Raw genomic sequence first — 22,593 nt, forward strand, 5'->3', positions numbered from 1 at the left:
ACAGTCTGATCTGTCTGCAGATCTTAAAGGGATGAAAATGATAAACAGAAGCCTGATTACAGTGGAGGCTACCTGAAACCTGAGAGGTGGAAGGAGTATTTAGAACAAAAAAACACAGAAAGATATTCTTAACGTATCAGATGTAAAGGTACTCATAGGTGGCCCCTTTTAGAATGTTATAACATTATAATAATGTTAAATGTGATCAAAAAAAGGCCAAGGAGTAAAAAGTATATACAATATGTAGTGTAGGAGGTAGTAGAAAATTAATTAATTTGCATTTAAGTTCAACACTTTCAGGTCCCTAAAAGTGAGTTTTCTACCCCTGGTTGTGTGGTGGAGCAATATTTTTAGGAGAAGGTCCCAGTTTTGTTTATCTTGTGCTCAGGCACAGGGATGCTCATCAACACGAAAGGGGTGATTCATATCATGCCTTTAGTTTCATAGTTCGACAGTTGGTGGCTCCAACAAACAAAGAAGGATGAGAATGTGCTAACAAAAGAAGAAGAAGACTGCAGGCTTATATATAGAGATATAAACAATGTAGAATGTTTCATGAAGACGGAAATGCATTCATCACGTTTCTTTTTAGACCTCAAAGATGCACACAATGCCTTTACATGAAAACTTCACAGAGCAAATTCAGTAAATACACTGTTTTATTTTCCACTACAGCAAAGAGGGTAGTGATTACTGGAGATGACAAACATCTTTTATGACTAGATGAAAAATGTGAACAGTAACTACATAAGGAAAGTAAAAGAGACTTTTGTTCACAAAGAACAACAGTCTCACATTTGCTGTTCCCCTTTCGGTCCTCTTTCCCTCAAACCCAACACAGATTGGATGTGAATGAACATCCTTTCTCTGTGAACTGTTTCAGCAGAGGAGGTGAAGAGCTTGCAGATGAACATGCTGATGCAGGGTGTGTTTTGCTGGCAGCACATTCACACCTTCAAGATGCGTCTACAGAACTGAAAAAAAAAATCCCCACACAGGCACGAGTTCTTCACGTGTGATGGTGTTTAACTGATAAATCCAGTCCAAAAACTGCACGTCTTTGATGTTTAATGTCGTTGTTGTAGAAATATTTACAATGAATTAAAAAAACACATCCTCATGCAAATAAAGTTAATGAGTTTTGGCAGCGTCAGGCTAACTTTAATGGTGGACATCTCTCCTTGAAAGAACTTGTTACGGATTTGGTGATTGATGACTGATTCGAAGAGACAACGCTTATGCTTCCAATTCTTTGACACAAGGATTTCATTTCTATGTTGACTGTGTAAATATGAAGCAACCACCAGCAGCCGGCTTTTATAGATGGGTTTCTGAGTGACGCCATCAGTGAGATGCATCCACAGACACGGGGAAGAAAATGACCCAACATGACTGAGAGCTTTATGAGGAGATCAACATGAAAAGTTGTTTTTGTGCCTAAAACTGCACGAAACACAAAATGTTTTTTATCTCAAGAGGGAAAGCTGCCTGGTAGCTCAGAGTGCAGAATTAGTCATTAGCTCCAGTGCTGTGGTCAGCGCCATGGATTGTTTTACACTGAAACTACTGGAATAAACACCAGTTATAAGGTGACACAGCTCACACTGCTACTGTGTGGGAGTCGATAACAGCTGATAGAGGAGCAGACCGATGGGTTTGGATGGAAAATGGAAAATATCATGCTGTTATTCTTATAGTTAAGCAGCTTTCCCTCCCGCCCACACATGATCGGCTGCTGTCGGATTGATTAAATGTAAAATCTTCCTCTACAAATTAACTGTAGCTGTCAGAGGGTAAAAAGTGTCTCACTGGGATGCAGTGATATAGAAGTCAAAGTTTAGTTTCAAGTCTTTTATGATTTTGTGCGATCAGATTCATGACCCAAGTACACCCCTCTGTTTTAAAGTGTGTTACTTTAATAAAATAGAAATTATATAAGCTGGTCATACAAATGACCAGTTTAAAAACCAAAAAGCTAAAACATCAATAAAAAAAAAAATCACACAAAAGATAATTTCTAAACTTTGAACAGCACAATATCAGACATTTATTCACACAGTTAAATTATTAAACAAATATATCCTTTAATTAAAAAAAAAAAATGCTGGTATGCCTGGTATAGCTGCTCAGTAGAGACTGCATAGGGGTAACATTAGTGTGCAAGTCTGCTGTGAATGGAGTGAGTGCAAGAAAGATGGAGATGCTCAGATGATGTTGTGGAGGAGAGCGAAGGCCAGAGCGATGAGGGTCAGTGAGGAGGAGGAGACGGACGCAGAGGATCCAGACACCATGAAGGGCTCGGTGTTTCTGAGCATCCAGTCCTTCTCCTCACGTAGTCCCTGCTTGTCCAGTTCTGGACCCACCAGCTTCCGGATGGTCTCGTAGTATTTATTTAGCCACTGAAGCTGAAGAGAGAAGACGAACCAAGAAGCTTTGTTACAAATAAACTGGATGAACTTCATTCAAAATGGGAGAAAACACTGAGAAAACACTTAAAAAATGACTTGTTCTAATGTGAACTGCAGTGTTCCACAGGGGTCAGTGCTTGGATCACTTTTGTTTTGTGTGTTGCTGAAAGTAGAAGAAGAAGAAGTCCTTATGCGATTTACGTAAATAAAAGAACCAATACCGCAATGGGAAAATACTCTATGGAGTAAAGGTTTTGCATTCAAACCTCAGTAAAATTACAGAAGTGTTATCAACTAAATTATCAAAAGGAAAATTACTCATTGTGCATGAAATGGGCCCTGTGACGGATATTTTATGAAATGGCAATACTGTTGCATCAGTGTGTAAGCACCCTCACATCTGTTGTGTGCATAGGTCGCTGATGTGCACTACAAATAATTTGAAGTTGAAGAAAAAAGATAAACTCAGTTTGCTGAAATCTGGCCAACAGAGGACACAGTTCCTGTTTGTGTCTGAAAATGATTACACTTGTTTTCTGTATTATGATGCTACAGAAATATCTTTTTGTCTAAAAAAGAAACCAAACGCAGAAGTTAAACTTCACACGTGGTTTTGTTTTCACAGAGTATACTTTGATCTCTGAGCTGCAAAGAAGCTAAGACCTGAAGTGTTGAAGGGGGATTTTAAGAGGAAGCTCTTCATGGTGTCACTCTGTGATACCTAAAGGTATTTACATATTAAAGCAGGAAACTGACTTCACCACTAAGGAAATAAACTTAAGTTTCTGGGCAGGAATTTATTTAATGTGTTGATGTGCTGGTTAAGCACTTCTTAGTATCTCCTTAAAAAAGCATGGTGGTGACTTTCCAGTAATTTCTTAAACGTACAGAAGTCCTCTTGAAAAGAAGCGGATGGATTTGCAGTCATATACTATTTCTTACCTGTTCTGAGCTGAGGAGAGACGTGTCAATCAGCTTTCTGTCATATGGAACCAGTGACACTGTGTCAAAGGTCAGAAAGTTGTGACCATACTGAGGGGAAGCAGAACACATGGAGGCAGATGTTATTTACAAAGTAATGATCTTACGTTACAAACATAACACTCGAAATGGGAAACTATAGACGTGAAGTTCTGTCTTAGTGAATCTACCTTTGTTTGGATGGGTATGACCACAACAACATCTTCAATCCGGATCCCAAAGTCGTTCTCCTTGTAATATCCAGGCTCTTAAAGAAAACCATTAATAAGTTTGGTATTTTCTTTTGACATTCTGTCATTTGAGCATTGAAACGCACTACATGTGAAGTTAATTTCCTTTAACATGATCATGACTTGGTTATCTTTTATGGGTGTGGTATTCTCACCTATAGATGTGAACATGCCTGCTCTGAAGGGAATGTTGTTGCCCTGAAAGCCAACTGGCCCTGCAAAAATATTGCAAAATTACATGATTAAACATATAGATGATATCACAGAAAACTAAGTGAAAAAACAAAACAAAACAGCTCGGTTTTGTTGAGCAGCATAGGTGTACTCAAACACCACATAATGTTATTAATTTTCTCACTCACAGGATATTAGCACCACAGTGTAATGAATATCAATGTAATGTAAATTCTCAAACAGCCTCGTGTGCATCACAATCATGATGCTTTTGAAGATCATGGAGCATTGAAATCTGCCTCTGCTTCTGACTTCTGTTTTAGAGCAATGGATTTCTGCTTTTATTGGAAGGTGAAGATGTCACTGCTGAATACCAGTTGTACAACTGGTAAAATTTGAAGAACAAGTGGAAAATAAAAGGAGACGTACACTCATGAACTCCAAAGTAGTTTCCAACACCATGACCGGTGCCGTGGCCATAGTTCAGGCCCACCTCCCACAATGCCCGGCGACCCAGCATCTCCATGTTTACACCTGTTGATAAACAAAAGCCACAAAGAGAGCTCAACCCAAACGACCTGCTGCCGATACAGAAACACATCAACTTAAAATTGATGACAACAAGTGGAGACACGGGGCTCTCTAGTGGTGAAACAGGGAAAGGTTTCAGAGTACATCTCATTTTAAACATGTATGAGTATCTTCCAGACCCACCTCTTGTCCCAGAGGGAAATATAGTTCGAGATATCTCTATGTTTCCCATGAGCACTCGAGTGAAGGCCTCCTGTGAAGTGAGACATGTGGTTAATGACAGAGCAATGGTATTTTAAAGGAACAGGTCGGATTATGTGGCTTTTTACAGCCAAAAGTCAAAGAAGAGTAACGATTATACAAACATCTGCACTATAACACTACACTTTCTCACTGTAACACACTTTCTATATATTCCTATTTATCAGTATATTCTCTTATCGTACAGCTGTTGTTATACTATCCCATTATACTATATATCACAGTATATGTACTATATGTACTGTGCATACATCACTTTAGTTACTTTATTTTGTACTGAATGTTATAATGTCATATCATACCTTTTTTTAAAAAAATATATTAATTCAATCCATTATATTATATTATATTATATTATATTATATTATATTATATTATATTATATTATATTATATTATATCACTACACTATGTTGGGAGTCATTCTTGCACATTCACCTCACTCATTAACCACAGACTGCATGTGACTTCTGATTTCATTTTACTGCACACTTTTCTGTTCTCTACTTACTGTTTCCCTTCTCGTTTCTGCATAGAGATTTAATTTCATTTTGATTTGCTGCTGTAACGCCTGATCGGGTCACGGATCAATAAAGTCTCATTTTATCTTGTCATAAGTAAGTTAATAAGTAAATATTCCAAAGGGAACCGATTTTTCTTGTGTGTCTTGAATTTGAATATGGACATAAATATAACACTCATACTTTCAATGTGACACTGAAAGCATTACCTTTTGCATTGCAGTGGGGGTTCCCCAGTGAACTGTCCGAGTGATGTCAGTGGTCCCATCTCTAGTAGTAGCAGTATTAGCAGTAGTGAGAGACATGCTGACTCATTTCAAATGCAAGCAACGTGAAGTGAAACTGAAGAGTGTGAGCTGAGTGTGTTTTTACTCACAGATACTGGCCACCAGAGTCGACCAGGTACATCTCATCAACTGTCAACCTCCTGCTGGTTTCTTCTGTTGGGCTGCAACAGAAAAACAGGAAATAAAAGCAGCACTACAACCCTCTGATGGTAGCTGCAGAGCAAGTAAACAACCAGTGCCAGTGTTGGAGTTCTAGCCCATTAGGTTTTACATTACTGTTGACCATTTTCTAAAGCATGCCTTCAGTTTGCATTGATTTCTTACTTCTTGGGTTGTTTTATTTTCCATTTATTCAAGTATTTTAAAAGCACATTTTGCATTTATTTGATTGTATCTATGGATTTAATACCTTTTCAATGTCTCAACAATCAAAGAATGACAGTCACTGTCGTTACTTCCCAGCTATATATAATAATAGTCAATAGTAATATAAGTAATTAGTTAATGGATCAGGACCTGGATAAGTGACAGAAAGTTTATAGATGGATTAACCAATTAAAAAATATTTAACTTGTTAAAAAATAATCAACTAACTTTAGTTAATTTAAGTTTTTTGCTAAAATTTTCCACTATGAGTCAACAAGCTTCCAAGCTACTGTGCCCACACTGACAGAAAGTCCACAAAAAGGGATTAGTCAACCAGTTGCACCAGTCTCTCTTGTAGTTTATAGGGGTACAGCATAGTCACTTTAGTCCTTAGCTAACATTACTTCAGCAGGAGTAAACTGTGTACTCACTGGGGACTATTTTCAGTGGTTGATTAGTACACATTTGATGCAACAGATGGTATTTGTACAACAGGACAATGTACTGTACGGGGATCTGACTCAAAATGAACTACAGTGCCAGTGTGAGTGGTAATGAGAGAAAACCCAGTGCAACAGTTTGGCTTATTGATGTGCTTTGGACAATGAAGCTCTATGGCAGTGTGATAGCTTATAAATTCATTGTTAGTTTTGGTCTTTTGATGTGATCTTAATGTTGTCACCAGTAAAAATATAGAATATTACCAGTGTTGACTTTTAATGAATATTTTTTAATTAATCTTTTTCATAATGTCTGTGTTTTAATTAGGTTTTTCTTCTGGGTATTGGAAGACATGAACACAAGGATCTGAAAGGTTACTTTTCAAACTATGCTTTGAAAAGACAAAGATGAAATAATTATAAACTATGAAATGAATTATAAACTAAAAAAAAAAAAGAAAAGACTATGAGTTAATCTTACCTGTAGTGGGCAAGAGCAGCATTGGGACCACTTGCAGAGATAGTTTCAAAGCTTGGGCCTCTGCTGTCCTTCTGTTTGCTGTAATGATGATTATATTAGCTGTGGATTCCCACCATGAAGTGAGTGCATTTATAACTCTTGTATACTATTTCTGGATTTTAGTGTTGTTTTTTTTTTCCATTAATGGACATTTCTGAGTTTGAACTTTATTCTCTTTATGACTCTGCTTTGTGATATATTTTCTACCCTCTTGAGCTCTCATACTGTGTCAGCTCTCCTTCATCTTGTGTATTTATGTGCGCACTCACCTGCGACACTTATTGACGTATTCTGAAGCAGTCAGCTCAGTCTCCTTCCCCTCAGGCACAGCCTTCTCCAGCCACATCAGCAGCTGGATGACTGCGATGGCATCCCTCACCTGCAGAGAGCCACAGCGACATGCAGACTGAGAATTGGCAGACTGAGAATGTTGCCGGGCTGTTCAGACATCTTCGGACAGGGTGATAAATGTATCAGGGTGTGTGTTCACTGAAGTGTTAAAGCTATGATAAAAAAATGATTCATAACTGTCCCACTCGTTTGACACAAGTTCTAAGTTCTGTAAAGATGATGGTCTCACATAAATGTATCAGAGGCTCATATCTGGTCGAGCAACATTAAAGCTTCATAATTAACAACCACAACTGTTTCTTCACGAGTAATTACACAGTAACTATGTGGGTGTGTGCATTTACGCGGTGTTTTGTTTGTAGATAGCCGGAGTATGTCTGTGTGCAGATGACGTACATGAGCATCTCTCAGGATTCGCTGCTCAGTCTCATCTTTTATGGCTTTAGTCGTCAACACAGGAGAGTAGGAGCTTGTCATGAGTTTGTCCTACAGGATGCAGAGAAACAATTACAATTAAGGCAAACAATATATACTATAATATTATATATACAATAATACTATGTATGCATTGCTGGAGTTGCCTTGTCCTCTCTTTTACATGCCACAAATGGGAGAGTAGACCTTTCTACTTTCAAAAATAACCATATTTTACTTCACCACATGGATTATTTCTATTATAAATGAAGAATTTGTTATATAGTCGGTGGATGTTGTTGACACAAAGATTATGCAGCTTGGTGATTTACAAACAAATGGCTTTTTCCTGTTTAATTTCATTTAAACCTGCAATCGTTTTTTTTTTTGTTTTTTTTTTGGACACTTAGAGCTAGCAACACATTTGAACACAACATTGAAATATTGTGTTGAATACAACCACTCGTTACAGAGCTGAAGAGAGAAATGGAGGTGGAGGAAAAATAACATGTAGAGCTCGGGACACACCTCCCTCACGTGTGTTGTTAGACCAGGAGGAGGAAAATAGTGGTTAAATTAACAGATTTGACCTCAACCACATTCTTCGCTTTCACAGGTTTACCAACTGAAACCCAAATACACACCTCCTATCATGCTGTCACCCTGCTGGCTAACCCACAAATGTGTTTTTTTGTGATGGGTGGGGGTTAGCTAGTCACCCCAAATCACATTTTATTGGATAAATTTGTGTAACCACACCCATGTTCAAAATGAGTCATCAAAAACATTTTGAAATTTTTCAGGAAGAGAAAAGAGAGACATTTTCACTTAAAAAATACACAAAAACATTTTTGACACACATACAGCATGTAACAACTAAACAACAGGAGATGATAAATAAACAGAACTTGGGAAATGTATTTTTCCATTTCACTGTGTATTTAACTGGCCCTGTGGGTTCTTCAACATAAGTGACCCCTTTCACATTACACATAGTTGTTTGACTCATTGTTTATGTAAAAACGTTGATTAGTGCAGCTTTAAAAACTTGGATTTTGTCCACAACACGCATAAAAACTTTCAGTCTCAGTAGCTGCCAACAAGTGGTGACTCACTACTGCTGCCTTAATGATAAAATACAGCAACAGTGCAGCAATACTGACAGAATATTATACTTTATGTACACAGTGCATCTCATACAAGATTTGAAAAGACTCTATACAACACCAACAGAGGCTGAAATTATGCAGAACAGTATATTATGAAGTGAAGTATGTGCATACCTCTGGTGTAATGATCTCATAAAGTGCGTAGTTTGTGTACTCTGTGCCGATCCATACTTTAACCCCAGGCTGCGCCACATAGTTCTTTAAATGATCCAGAACAGTGTCGTAGCTTTTTAGCTGCACACAGTGGGACCCGTCACAGGAGGCGTTCAGGTACACCCTCAAATCCTCTGTCACTCTGTCCGTGTGAAGAAAGAGCCTGGTAGATTTGGTTGAAAGGAAAGTACAAGAGGTAGTTCTTACATACATCTTCTTACATTATATAAAAAATAATAGATTTGTGTCTGTTTGTATGTGAGGGAAGTCACAGGAATAGAGACAAAAGGGAAAAAAATGAAAGGAAGCTGGTGTGTTTGTATGTAATCCCTGAGAAATGGACTTACCAGATCTTATCCATTGTGAGCAGTGTGTAGGAGTAGAAGAAGGGGTTGTATGGGATGTCATTGCCGCGCAGATTAAACAGCCCTAAAAAACACAAATACACAGCAATCCTGACTATCCCCAGAAGCAGCAGCAGCTCACACATTCATTTACATCTGATAGATCCACCTGAGCACAGAGACACTGTTTGCATCTAATACTTGTGTCTGATGTACGTGACTTTTTCTGTGCTCGTGTAATTGAAAACAGACTCGCTAATTCTGAAATCAGAAGTCAGGAACGGTCTGATGCTCAGCAGCCATCTGGGTTATAAGGAGGATGCAGCTGAATAATACACTGTTCATATCCAAGATGCTGAGCTGATTAGTCAAGCATGCACTGCTAAAATCCTGCTTCATTACCTGTTTATTACTAGTTACTTAAACCAGCTTCAATCAAATCAGTTAAAATTTTAAAATAGGATCAATCTCTTTAAAAGTCTGAAGTCTGTGCATTCATGTCTTTAAACCTCCTTATACCTCCTTCTGTCTAACATAATCCTTCAGCCTTCAACCCTTCAAACCATACTTCAAGTCTTCAAGCCACCATTGTGTTGGTGCTTTGTTTTTTTTTTTTCTGTAGAACATGTAGCATACAGTTTTTCTAAATCAGCGACATGATTCATTGAAACATGTTTGAGCAGCTTGATGAGTCTTCTCTATTCACAGAGTTCGAGTTACTCACAGGCTGTTTCATCCAGCGCTGACAGCAGAAGAGCTGTGGGTTGGTATGGATTGTCCCTCATCTGATTCCGTATGAGGTCCACTTTCATCTGCCAGGACCTTTCTGCAAAAGCACAGCATTTCATAATTCCTATTAGTGGCAGCTCAACAAGCTGAAAACACACATTTAACTGGGTGAACATCTTAACAAGCAGTTGCCTTTTTACCATGGATAGATTACCAAGCGTGCCTACCAGGCACAGGTCCGGGGTCCTGAGAGGCCCCAGGGATCCCAGAGGGCCCCGGGACCTGGTCCAGGTGTTTGTGTTCACCTGATGAATGTAATATCCACTACTATCTCTCTCATAGCTAAATTGTGTTCTCCACCAACTATTTTACATTTATTTTACTTTTACATTTCTGTCATCTGCAGACTGCTCATCACCTTACGGACTGTCCCCAGACAGTCAGCCAAACGTAAGAGCAAGCTTTCATTTCCAAACAATGAGAAAGCATTTATGAAAGACTTACTTAAACCTCTGCATGGAATGCTTTTTACCAGACCATTAGGTTTATGATGCTCTCCATTTGCTCCATTTGTCTATTCTCTGACCATAAAGACTAATTAGGCCCATGGGCGTCCAGACAACTTCCTTGTCCGGAAACTCTTCCATTTTCTCAAAGTTAGAATTTTATCTGTCGGGCAGCCATTAAAACATGAACAGGTTGTTTATGACTGTTTGTGGAGCCTCTTATTGCTCTCTGTCCAGTTTGCAGGTATTTATCAGCACATAGATAAAGCGCACAATGGATTGTACGGTACACACAACACTACAGTGTGTCTGTGTGTACAGCACACACACACACACACACACACACACACACAGTCTAAGGAAACCCACGTATGACTCTGTCTGGCAGGCGCGTGAGGTTGTCAGATGGGATGGCCGGTCTTTTCTTCCACACTTGGTCAACCAGGTTAGCAGGGATAGACTTGAGGCTGCGATTGCTTGACTCCAGATTGACGTCGTAGTCCTCCTGTGTTTCTAATGGAGGAAATTGCAGATGATTACACACAATGAACCGAATCAATCACAAGTAAACAGTCTGCCTGGCGTCTGGAGGCTCCGTCAATAATTTTCCATCTACTTATGCGAGCACTTTATTGACGTTAACCTGGACTGACAGGAGGGATGGAGGATAGAGACTCACTGAGGGAGAAGAGGAAGGGATCAAAGCCGATCTGGCCGCTCGGTGGGACCTCAGAGATGAGCCACTCTGCCACACTGCTGATGGACACTGGAGAACATCACACACGACAGACTGTAGTCAACCTATTATTGACTTTAGTGAAAGTGACAGAATAAATCCAGTTGGCCTACCTGTGTGGAATATTGTGATGCATCATAGCAATATTTTAATTTTTTTTTTTATGTGTATTAAATCAAATTTGCTGAAATAGCTTTGTAACAAAATGTGGGCTGAAAGATTAGATGGAAAGTCAGTTTCACCAAACTACAGTAAAAACTGATCACACAATATAATTTCCACTGATGTTGGTTGTTGTGTTTCAGAAAAATATGAAATATGAAGGTTTAAAGGTGCAGTAAGCAACTTCTGATACTGCGTTAGGGCAATACATGATTGCACATGATTACATGCATGCACAGTGAAAGATCATTTCTGGCCCCTAACCCTGATGCTGTGGATGTGTGACCCATATTGTGAGAAACAATTTTAAATCATCATATGAAGTAGTTTAGGTAGAGTGTGATATATATTGTGTAATTACAGTAAAGGCAGAAATTGTGCCAAAGTTCAGATGCACTGCAATTTACAGCATAAGGCTGCCAATATTCTATAATTTTGTTACTGTCAGCAAATCACATGAAAAGACCAAAAGCAAAACTGTCTTAGTCTGTCTCTCAAAACTTTAACTTCCCTAATGGTGTCTGTTGCTCTCAGGCCCGGGCACATTTGTTCCGACGGAGACTGGTCAGTGGATTTGTTGGGGACTATTTTCAGTTGTGGATTAATCGACATTTGATGCTCAGCAACAGTACACTATGTGGGACTGACTCAAAATAAACTGGCTGGCTGTGCAGATAATCAAGGAACCTAGTGCACTGCTGCTGTTCATTTTGTGTTTTTAATTTTATGACACAGAGGAAGGAGCTATATCAGACTTTGGCTACACAGACAAAGGGCACTGGCATGATATGCAGGGCATTTACTTATGCCAAATGCGTAAAACTGCCAAATGGGCTTCTTTATTTGCTCATGTTTTATTTATTTGCCCTGTGTTTCAAAATGCTGCCTTTGTGTGGTGAAAATTGTGAAAAAGGTTTTCTCATTGTGCCTGTGTTTGATCGGTTTGAATTTGCGTTTTACTTGAGCTTTCTTTGCCGCCATACGAACCTTTGATCGGCGATAGCCGTCATAAATAGTGAGTTGCCTTTTTAGCCATGACAAAAGCATCTACGTGAGTTGACCTTTTTACAAATGTGTGACCATTAGCATCACACGTTGCTGTGTTTTTGCAAGACGAAGCATGCACTGACTGTAGTTTGTTCGTAAGCTATTTTTATCACGTAAATCCTGTAAGAATAGGTGCAGCATTTGTGGGGATATTTTTAGACCAGATCATCAAAGCCACAAATATTTCATTGGAATCCATGTGTCCTGCGTTGTCATAATAAGCAGTCACTCCCCACCATCTTTTTCCAGCTCCCAGTTGCAGTCCATCTGTCTCTCCGCTTGAACCCAGTAGCGGCTGTCTGTCCACAGAGCGGCCTTGGTCTGAGTAACTACAGCAGTGCCTGTGGAGAGGCACGACAGCAGCTGTGTTATGGATAGGGCAGCAGTGACAGTGAATTACAAATGACTATAAATGTCAGAGTTGACTTAGAACAATACGTGATGGGCCAGCTAATCCTGAAAAATGTGTGCATGTGGGGAGACACAGGAAGGTTAAGAAGAAATAATGAGCAGATAGCAAACCGGTGATGTGTGGTGGGTATATAATAAGGGCTTACATTATCATTCCACAGTTGTACTCTCACATAAGATGGATACAGTGAAGTAGGAACAGCTGAGCAGATCCTGGAATCTGAATTTTTCATATGATTCTTAACTGATGTGACTTTTCTTTGTGGAGTTTGGTGCAGGTCTGAACTGTAATCTGTCTTCTCATCCTTTCATCCGTACAACAGCTGAGTACTAAAATATGCACGACCATTAACTCTGTTCACCGTTATCGCGTGAAAATGGATCTCACGATTTAATGGCCAAGTTAATGTGGGAAGGCCAGCGCAGATGAATGAAAGGATGCAACAATGCAGTGAATAAAAGTGGTGAAACCAAATAAACGAGGAGCAGGCTGTATGGTCAGGATGTGGGATGAAAGTAGAGGAGCTGCATGACCACGGCACACAGACGAGGGGAGTTGAGTCATGGGGAGGAGGAGGAGGACAAAGAGGAGGAGGAGGCGGAAAAGGATTGTACCTGCAGAGCCAGTAAAGCCGGTCATAAAGGCCATCCTGGCATCACGTGGTGCAATGTACTCACTCTGACAGAGAAACAGAGCAGGTTACACACATGCATACACACACACACGTGGTTTAAACCCAGATGAATTCATTATGAAGGAGAGCAGATGTACCAGGTGAGCATCAGTGCCAGGGATAACGTAGGCAGAGATATTCAGGGGAAGCATTCGCTCTCGTAACTCCTGCAGCTGGAGAGTGGTATTTACTGCTGTGCTTGGGAGGTACTGTAACATACACACACACACACACACACGCACAAAGGGAGAGCAAGACAGAGTGTGAAAAGTCCTCAGATTTAATTAAAACCTAAGGAACTGCTGATTCATCTCTTTCTGTATCTTCCACTGTAATCATTAACTGTAGTGCATGTGCAGTAATCATTAACTGTCACTGTATAAAAAACTCATATAACATGTTTCATAATGAGAAAACACCATGTGACTACTCTGGGATCAATCTTATGGGTTAACTTCTGTAATTTAATGAATAAGTTAGTTTATAGTGTTAAGTTAATAATAAGTTAATAACACCCCTGTCAATAATTGTTCAAATGATAATGATTCCATTCACAAGTCAATCTTACCGGCGGTGACAGAGTGCAGTTCCTCTCAGTCCTCTCAGCAACAGCACCAATAGTGTTTCCTGAAATAACAGACGCACAGTGGTAAAAGACCTTGGAAAGTGACTCAAAGTGGTGACCGCGCTGAGCTACGTAAGCACATTTTCAGAACAGCGTAACCTGCTGCTTGTTTTTTGTTTTTTTGGGGGGGGTAAATTATAGTGTTCAATCTTTTTTAGATACAGTGACAGTCAGAGCAATCTGTGGAATCAGTATGACAAAAACTTCTCGTCAGGACCAAGCTACTTGTCCAAGAAGAGTCGCATGTCCGCCTTAAGAAGATCTATCAAAGGGAAGAGGATAAACTGAGGATATGGCTCCTTCTAAGACACATTTTATGCAAAGAAATCCTGATGAGCAAACCAGCAGGCACAGAAAGAGCAGATGGCAATTTCTTATGTCCCCCTTTGCAAGCTATGAGTGTTTTATGAGACAGCGTGACATTGGATTTTAAATACATGCAATCAAACTGAATTTGACAGCAAAGCAGACTGTAATAGCAAAAAAATAATAAGAAATAACAAACATTTTATACCTCTTCACAGCTTATCTCCACATCATAAAGAAATAGAACTACTGACCATCACGGTAGCTGAATAAACGTCTTCACACAGATAAGTGAGGATAAAGAGGAACTTTTTACCTGCCAGTGCTGCCAGAGACAGAGCCAGCAACCAGCCACAGGAAGGCATCTTGGTGTCACGAACAGATCCACACACAGAGTGGCTACAAAACAGGTGCTCCGATGTGTATGCAGCGTATGTGAGAAAGTGTGTGTGGGTGTCTGGTGAGAAATTGTGTGTGGGTGTCTCCTAGTAAGTGCATGACTGTCCTCTCTCTCCCTCCCTCTCTCTCTCTCTCTCTCTCTCTCTCTCCTCCTCCTCCTCCTCTGCCACCACTCACTATCTCCTCTCCCTATGGCCCGCTGATAGGAATCATGTGCCACGGCTTTGGGGGAGGATCTTGGACTCTGAAACATTTCTTTGCTTAAAAAAAAAAGACCTAAAATACAACATGTCACGCCACTGTGACCACCCACTTATTTTTTCTAAGTGGGTTGTTTTGGTTTTTTTTTGTTATTGTACAATGATGTGACTCAGAGGCCGAGGGTGAGCAATTCCCACTATGATGCACAGGCATCTAAAAAATGTGTTTTTGATTAAATTAACACATTCTTGTACTAATTATATGTTAATCATTTGTGCTTATAAGATGAGAGATTCCAGTTCTGCATTCATAGAAGCCGTTTTATACTGCACAGCATGGACGAGGCTGTACATACGGAGCATATGTATGAGAGAGCATGCCGATCCACCAGATTATACACAAGTCCTTGTAATCCTGCAGAGATTTGCAATGAAAACGCTTGTTCTTTCGATATTTTTAAATCCTTGCATTCATGCCAAATGTATAATGGCACTTAGCTAAAAGAAGGGGAGGAAGGAGGAGGAGGCAGTATCGTTTAAAAACAGGGATCTTGGGGCATACTTTCAGACGGTCTCTCCTGGAAGAGATCCATAGTGCTGCATTTGGCTGTTCTCATTAAAAGTGTCAGATGCAGCAAATGATTAAAGAGAGTTAGAGAGAAGTACAGTGCAACTCTCTCACGTCTACACTTCTGTGTGATGATGGCAGCTCTGGGCAAGATCACTGGGCCAATTAGCCAGTGCACAGCAACTGCTAAGCCTCTATGGTCCCTGACAGCGGCCTGTTATAGGTGGTTTATTAATCCACCAGATTTATACTCATACAGTCTGTGATGTGCTGACACCGCAGCTACCTGATGTGAATACATTTTTACTAGGTAACACCTCAGTGGATTCACTGGCTTTGATCACATCTTCAAAACCTAGCAGACTTTCAGGCGCTGGTACTGTAGTGCTGAAATAAGACATAGACTGTGATATAACGGGTAATATACAGTGATCACAGTGTTGTGTATTTTAATAAACCTCTTTTTTTCATTAAGAGTAGATTGTAAAATGTAAAGTTGGTCAGGTATCAAACGTATTTAATTTAAAATCACCTTTTTTCTGACAACTTTAAATTAAAACAAGAAGTATAACAGATTCCTGTGTTACATGGTTTTAAAACTAGTTGCCACTTGCTTTTACTTAAATAAATTGTTGCATATGTGTTGTCTGCAGCCATGCTAGTGACTCTGTGAAGATGTACTGGCACAGCGCAACTTTGAGCTAAATCCAGATGTTGGACATATTACATTCAGTAAAATGCCACAGATACACTCTGTAAGTATGTCTTAAATCTGTAAGACTTTTTAAACCAAATTAAACATGGCTCATTACATTTTGACACAAGCCTGATTGACTATGACAGTGACCTGGCAGAGATTTGCCCCATGAGTTTCAGCAGCTTCTTTAAAAAGGAGGAATCACAGCCTGTTTTCACTGTGGGGAAGAGGAAGAAGAAAAGAACAGCGCAGCTTCCTTCTTCCATGTCATATTTGAAAGCACATGTACATACGTTGGCAATGAATTTAATTTCTAAAAACTTTTCATGTGTAGCAGACATAGTAAATCAACAGACTAAGACTATAGCCATCTAAATTTTAAAACGCTGTTTTCATGTGAAAATAATTTGTGTCCACATCAACATTTCCAGCTCATTTACTTTTCATCTGGCAAACAACAAAACATCACAGCCAACATCTGGTAAAAAGTGGGACAGACAGCCCAGCTGACCAAGTCATTATTTTGTGGCTGGGACATCAGGCAAAATCAACATGAATGACAGCAGCTGTGCTGCATGATCGATAATATCAACATTTAAAATGCGTGATTACAGAGAAAGTTAGAAACAAACACTGCTGTGGTTTGGACAGAGAGCTGAAACAGAGAGAAAAAGATGCATTAAGTTTGACCAGTTTGTACTTTCAGCTGCTTACATGAGAAAAAGGAGATGGTTGAGAGCTTTGCTTGGGTTCACCTTGTTGTATTTTGCTTTTTGACACAAGCCTCATTGACTTTAAGACTGTGAGAAAAATCTGCTGTTAATAATCTAATAAACTATTAGGCACCAATCCCTGGGACTAAGAAAAAAAGCAGGGTCACTGTAGATGAAAACACTGAAGGACTCGAGCATAACTTTGTCATATCTCCAAAGTGCATGAATACAGTCTTTTTCATCCATTCATCTGCTATGTAAACAGTGAGTGGACAGCCCAAAGGCAGGACTTTTGTCCCAGTGCAGCAGAGTCTTGATGAAATGGGCAGGTGATGAACATGACACCAGAGTACATTGAAAGCTTAACCACACATGTTGCACTGAACAAGGCTGCTGATCCAGCAGCATTTTAAGTAGAGTGCATGGCTGAACATAACCCCGTGATTTGTTTAGAGCAAATCAAATCAGAAAATTGTCCCTGCTCAGACAGGGGCTTGTAAAATCACCCTGATGTCATTCTGGACCTGCACGATCTATGTTTTAAAGCATGAAGGGTATAAAGGTCAAGGTAAAAGGTTTCAAATAATATGTGTGATTGTTTTAAGTAGTGTGTCTGCATGTCTAATGATTGCTTTGTGTGACTTACTTGTGTGTTATTATCTTGTGTGTATGTAATTGTTCTCAGGTCTCACTTGCAAAAGAGAATGTGATTTCAATGAAATGTCCTGAAGATGCAAAGCTCAAATCTGCAACAGCAGATATTTATTTTCAGCCACTTGGGGGCAGCAGAAACAAACTAAGGTGATAAGTTGAACCCAAAAATCTGACTATTTACACATCCAGCAGTTACGGAGCAACATCATCTGGAGATGTGATTCTAAAATATGTTGATTTTTAGTTGTTAAGTGCTTCATTATGTTCACCAGCTGGTCTCTAACTGTGTGTCTGCTGTTTGGTGCTGAGCAGGTTACTGTGGGTTTTTCACTGAAATCAGCTGCCTACTGCGGCCAGAAACTACGCAATGAGAGAGAGAGAACTCTCTTTGTAGGTTTATCCCTTTAAGGGCATCGACAGACAGTGCTGCAGACATGAGCAGATAGATGAAAGATTTGAACTTGGATTCACCTTGTTGCACCATCTACATCATTTTCTTAATCCTCCTCTGGAGAGTCACAAGCGACTCTTTCCCCAAAAGGAGAAACAAGGAGGCTCCACTGTCGTTTTGAGTGAAACACCTATTGAAAGAACCATCATGAAATTTGGTCCAGATGTGTCACGGTTCCCACAAGATGAATTGCAGCATTCAGACCTTTCTTAAGGACATGTCTTCTGTTTTCTTGCTGGGAGGACCTCCAGAAGACTGCAAAGTGACAAGCTACTGGATTACAAAACCTGTCTTACAAGTAGTCAATAGTCAGTGAACAGCAACGGTAGCCGTAACCTTAAAATAATCAAGTTAATAGACACGTGGTTCCTAAAAATAAGAAAAAAAACAAAAACACTTCTCTCACTATGTTCCCACTTGCCTCTTTTGTTTTGCAACTGCACTCAACTCAACAGTGAGTTCAGTAAAGCCTCTTTACGGCTTTGACCTTGGACCAAAGTGACCTGCACTACATATGGGCGAGATAACTATGATTTACAGCTGTTAATGTTTGGCCACCATCTGTTATTGGGCACTGAAATGGGAAACTGCATATGGATCAATAAAAGCTAATGCTGGTCATAAAGCTTGTTTGTTTTGCATAATTAGTTTGCATAATTCCTTGATAACACAGAACAAAGAGAAGTAGAGGGACAAGCAGTAAAAATGATTATGCAACTTTAACTCCCAGGTAACAAACTGTCGATGGGAAGTAGTTGGTATCCGGGGACACATTTTTCCAGCATATTCCATGACTCTGTAGTCCACTGTGCTTAGTATGTTCTGAAAACACACACACATATTTGTGAAAATGAGCCAAATCATAGTCAAATATACAGTTACTGTTCTTTTCTAACCTGCATTTGGCAGTGTGGGAGCTGAGAGGTCAGTGAACTGTAAAGTAAGACAGCACATTCAAAGAGACAAAACACAAGCAAATGAATAAAACATCTTCATCAATCTGACAAAACATCCAATCATGTGATCTGATTGCATGACTGAGATATTATTTCAGATATTTGCTGTTTATCTAGAATTAAGCTTTTGCTGAGCACTAGTTTACCAGTTCAGATAATGGTTGTATAATAATGGTTTGTATTAAGGGAAGTGAGTTTTCTTAAATTCATTTCCTTTGTGTTCTGTGTTGTGCTGTGTTTTTCTGAATGCACTGACTGTATGTGATCAAACTGATGAAGATGTTTTCTTCATATGTTGGTTCTGACTCCCTAAACACTATCTGCTGAGATGCCAGGGATTAATATTTCACTTCACTGAAGAAAATATTTGTTAATTTTGTTAACATGCATGTTGTAATTTGAGCCTTTGGCAGTTTTTGTTCACTTGTTTATTCACTGCATGCAGATCAGCTTTTTAGAAAAAAAAAGTGATTCATGTAGACAACAAACACAGTTTCTGCATCAGCATTTAGTAACACAAAGTGACCAGTTGGGGGTGTAAGTGCTCCATTGTTATTTTTTGAGTCCACAGAGAAATTCAAACTGTGAGTATATGTGAAGCTAAACTGTGTGTGTGTTTGTGTACAAATCCACACACCTGGACGATTCTGCAGCAGTTACATTAACCACAAACACTTTCCAAGAAGCACCTAACTGTAAAAAGTACAAAAATACAAAAGCTGTGCAGTAATATACAGTATGTACAGTGATTTTCACAGCAGAGGTTTTTTTTTTTGCAGTTAATATATAATGCAGTAATATAGATGACCATTTTGCTCTAACAGGAAATGATACAAAAAAAGCTGGCAGATGTCAATCAAGCTGCATCTTCAGAAGGCAACTTTTTCGTACCTCATTCTAAAGTTTTCTTGTTAACTTCTATCACTTGCACTTGCCAACGTGCTCAGTAGGCTCCAAACTTGATTAGAAGTATGTGGTATGGGTCTGTGTCACAGGATATTCAATGGGCTGAGCCTGGGCAGGGTGAAGAGGTAAATGAGAGAAAAAGCGGCCGCTTCACCAAACATAACCACAAGGGGTCGCTAGTGTCCAACGCATTCCACTTCCAGTTCTCTCTCCAGTCTCAGTGAACACCCTGTTCTTCAAAAAAATCTTGCCTTATCAAAGGTGCACTCATTCAGAATCTACATCAACTGGACACAAAGCCAGGTATGTGTCTGCATGCATCTGTGTGCAACGGCTGATTTAGATCCTGTGTCAACCACTGGCCACGCCATAGCCCAGTGATGAGGCTCAAAGTTATGGACCAATATTAATAAATGGTAGCCCTGGCAACAGTGTTAAGTGTGTGAGTCAGAGGAGCTCAGGCAGAGGGGAAGGCAGGGCACCGTGGCCGAACACGGATGCTCTTCTGAAAACCACCTCCAAGCCCGGCTGTTAACCAGTGTCACATCTGTGCCGAACAAGAGCTAGAGGACGAGCTGAATTATAATCAAATCAACATGAAATAATCACATCAGTGAGCTCTTACAGCAGAGGAATCATTTTTGGGTTTTGGCACTCAGGGATTTGGAGATTTGTTTGCTTCAAGTCAACACATTTCACACACACACAGCAAACCAAAGAAATTACAGTTAATGACTCGTGCTACAATGTTTGAATGGTCTCAACAAGATGAAGGATTAGAGTACAGCAAACAGTCGAGGAAATACAACACGGGTGTTCCCTGTGCTGCTCTGGGGTTGTCGGGTTGTACTGTGGTTGTGATGCACATACCTTTGTGTCTCTGAGGGGAGGATGATATTTTTAAAGTCACCATAATGGCTGCTGTGGATCCCTAGAGTTATCAACTAGTTATAAATCAGTTAAACTGCAGCAGAAAGTGGACACCAGCCTCCAGAGCCCTACTACTCCTTCTAATGTGGTCTGCAGAGAGACAATAGATCGCACATAGAGAAAGATAATGAGGAAAACTTTGGAAACAAACTGAGAGAAAGAAGGGCCGTAACTGAGATGACGAGAAAGTTAATTAGTTGCAGGTCTGTCCTATTACGCAGTCGAATCGAGAGTTTTGTGACCTCAGTCACGTATACACACTGCAGTCCTGTAAGCAGCTGTCAGTCTCTGTATAAAGTAAACAACAACTGGCCATGCTGGGGTCACTCACTTCCAATCCTGCCGCTGCCTTTGTTTGCTGTGCCACTGCAGAAGTCCGGGAAAGCTGATTACAAATCTTGCCACTTCCCTTTGATTACAGCTACATAACAGTTAAATATTTGTTCACTGCTCCATGCAGATCTTCTAACTTTCTTATTTGAGCAAAGTCACAGGGAGAAACAAGTTCAAAGTGAAACTTTTTGCTCTTTAAATTATTTCACAATGACCCCAAGTTACACATTTTAAAAAGTACACTTGTCCAATAACAAGCAAATAAAATATGATAAAGGAGAAAGTTATGAATATATAAACAAATAAATGAGAAAACAATCACTCTTTGCATGTTTGCGCTCATTTTTTTAAACCTGCAGTAACAGCTTTTCACTTTCTTTCAGCTCTGTTTTTGACTCCACCAACATAAATAGAAATATCTGGTTAGTTAGCTGCTAAATGCTCCACTATGTTCACCAAGTAGTCTCTAACTTTACTGACCTGGTAAAACAACTCGCCACCTCAATCTCCTGTCAAACATAAAGTACACAATCTTAGAATATAATCACCACACACACAAAAAAACTTTCTCACAAAGTCAGTCTCAAACAGCCCATAGGCATTACATCAAGGGTTATTATAAACCTCATTACACCAGTTGTGAAGATCCAAATCTCTGAATCTTTTTTTTTCTGAGCAGATTTCATTGGAGATACAATAGTGATCACAAACACATGCTGCATTTGGGAAAACGTAACTTCTTTTTATCTGCACCATAAAGAATCCTAACATCTTGAAGAAATTAGGAAATTTCAACACCAGCCATATAAAACAGGTCTTCCCTCTTTTTTCTTCATGACACAATACATAATTTTGGGTGCTTTGGCTGGGAGGAATATCTCCTCCTCTCATTGTGTTGACAAAGTGCTCTTAAACAGGGCTGGGAGCCCAAGTGAAACCAGATTGTTCAGAGAGATAGAGGAAGCAGAAGATAACAGGCGGTAAATCAGACGCTGTTGGGAGACAAAGGTTTGCAACCAGAGATTCACATACAGAACAGTAGTAACACCTTTCTGCAGTAGCAACAACCAGGAGAGTTATAGCCTCAGTAAAAACCTGTTGTGTGTAATGTTGTGTTGACGTTTTCATTGCACTGTCATACACCACTTTCAGGTTAATTTTCTGAATGTAAAGTACAGCTGACCATGACATTCACAGTAGAAAAACAGGGCCAAGAATCTGTAGCTACACTAGTGTCTTTGTGAGGCTGTACTTTTAATGCTCGCATAATGACAATGCTAAAATGCTTTATATTCATCATCTTCATTCATCATCTTCATCTTATCTTAACATGTCAGCATACTAACATTTGCTAAGTTGCTAATATATGCTTATATCCCCTTATATCTTCTTACACCGACATTGTAATTTGTTATAATGTATAATCGGTTTATTAAATGTT

The 22,593-nt window shown here is 39.6% G+C and overlaps 1 protein-coding gene across 1 annotated transcript; it reads right to left on the reverse strand.

Annotated features, from left to right (window-relative positions):
* Positions 1-1,805: 1,805 nt before the first annotated feature.
* xpnpep2 (X-prolyl aminopeptidase (aminopeptidase P) 2, membrane-bound) lies at positions 1,806-14,866 on the reverse strand. Its single transcript, XM_041048214.1, has 21 exons — positions 14,662-14,866; positions 13,983-14,041; positions 13,513-13,623; positions 13,356-13,419; positions 12,566-12,670; positions 11,064-11,150; positions 10,754-10,897; positions 9,874-9,975; positions 9,153-9,234; positions 8,767-8,968; positions 7,466-7,555; positions 6,988-7,097; positions 6,680-6,757; positions 5,482-5,553; positions 5,315-5,375; positions 4,508-4,577; positions 4,223-4,327; positions 3,775-3,834; positions 3,560-3,636; positions 3,351-3,440; positions 1,806-2,405 (listed from the first exon to the last, which is right to left on the reverse strand). The coding sequence occupies exons 1-21, from the start codon at positions 14,708-14,710 to the stop codon at positions 2,205-2,207; spliced, it is 2,019 nt and encodes a 672-aa protein (XP_040904148.1). The 5' UTR covers positions 14,711-14,866; the 3' UTR covers positions 1,806-2,204.
* Between the last annotated feature and the right edge of the window lie 7,727 nt (positions 14,867-22,593).

This window comes from Toxotes jaculatrix, chromosome 10 (assembly GCF_017976425.1).
Source record: "Toxotes jaculatrix isolate fToxJac2 chromosome 10, fToxJac2.pri, whole genome shotgun sequence".
Taxonomy (NCBI): domain Eukaryota; kingdom Metazoa; phylum Chordata; class Actinopteri; family Toxotidae; genus Toxotes; species Toxotes jaculatrix.

Bases quoted from the DNA above. Each gene is read 5' to 3' on its own strand.
- xpnpep2 (XM_041048214.1), bottom strand. From the start codon at position 14,710: ATGCCTTCCTGTGGCTGGTTGCTGGCTCTGTCTCTGGCAGCACTGGCA. The intron at 11,151-12,565 runs GTGGGGAGTGAC...GATGTTCTCCAG, and splicing joins CTGGGAGCTGGAAAAAGATG to TGTCCATCAGCAGTGTGGCA. The intron at 2,406-3,350 runs GTAAGAAATAGT...TTCTCTCTTCAG, and splicing joins CTCTCCTCAGCTCAGAACAG to CTTCAGTGGCTAAATAAATA.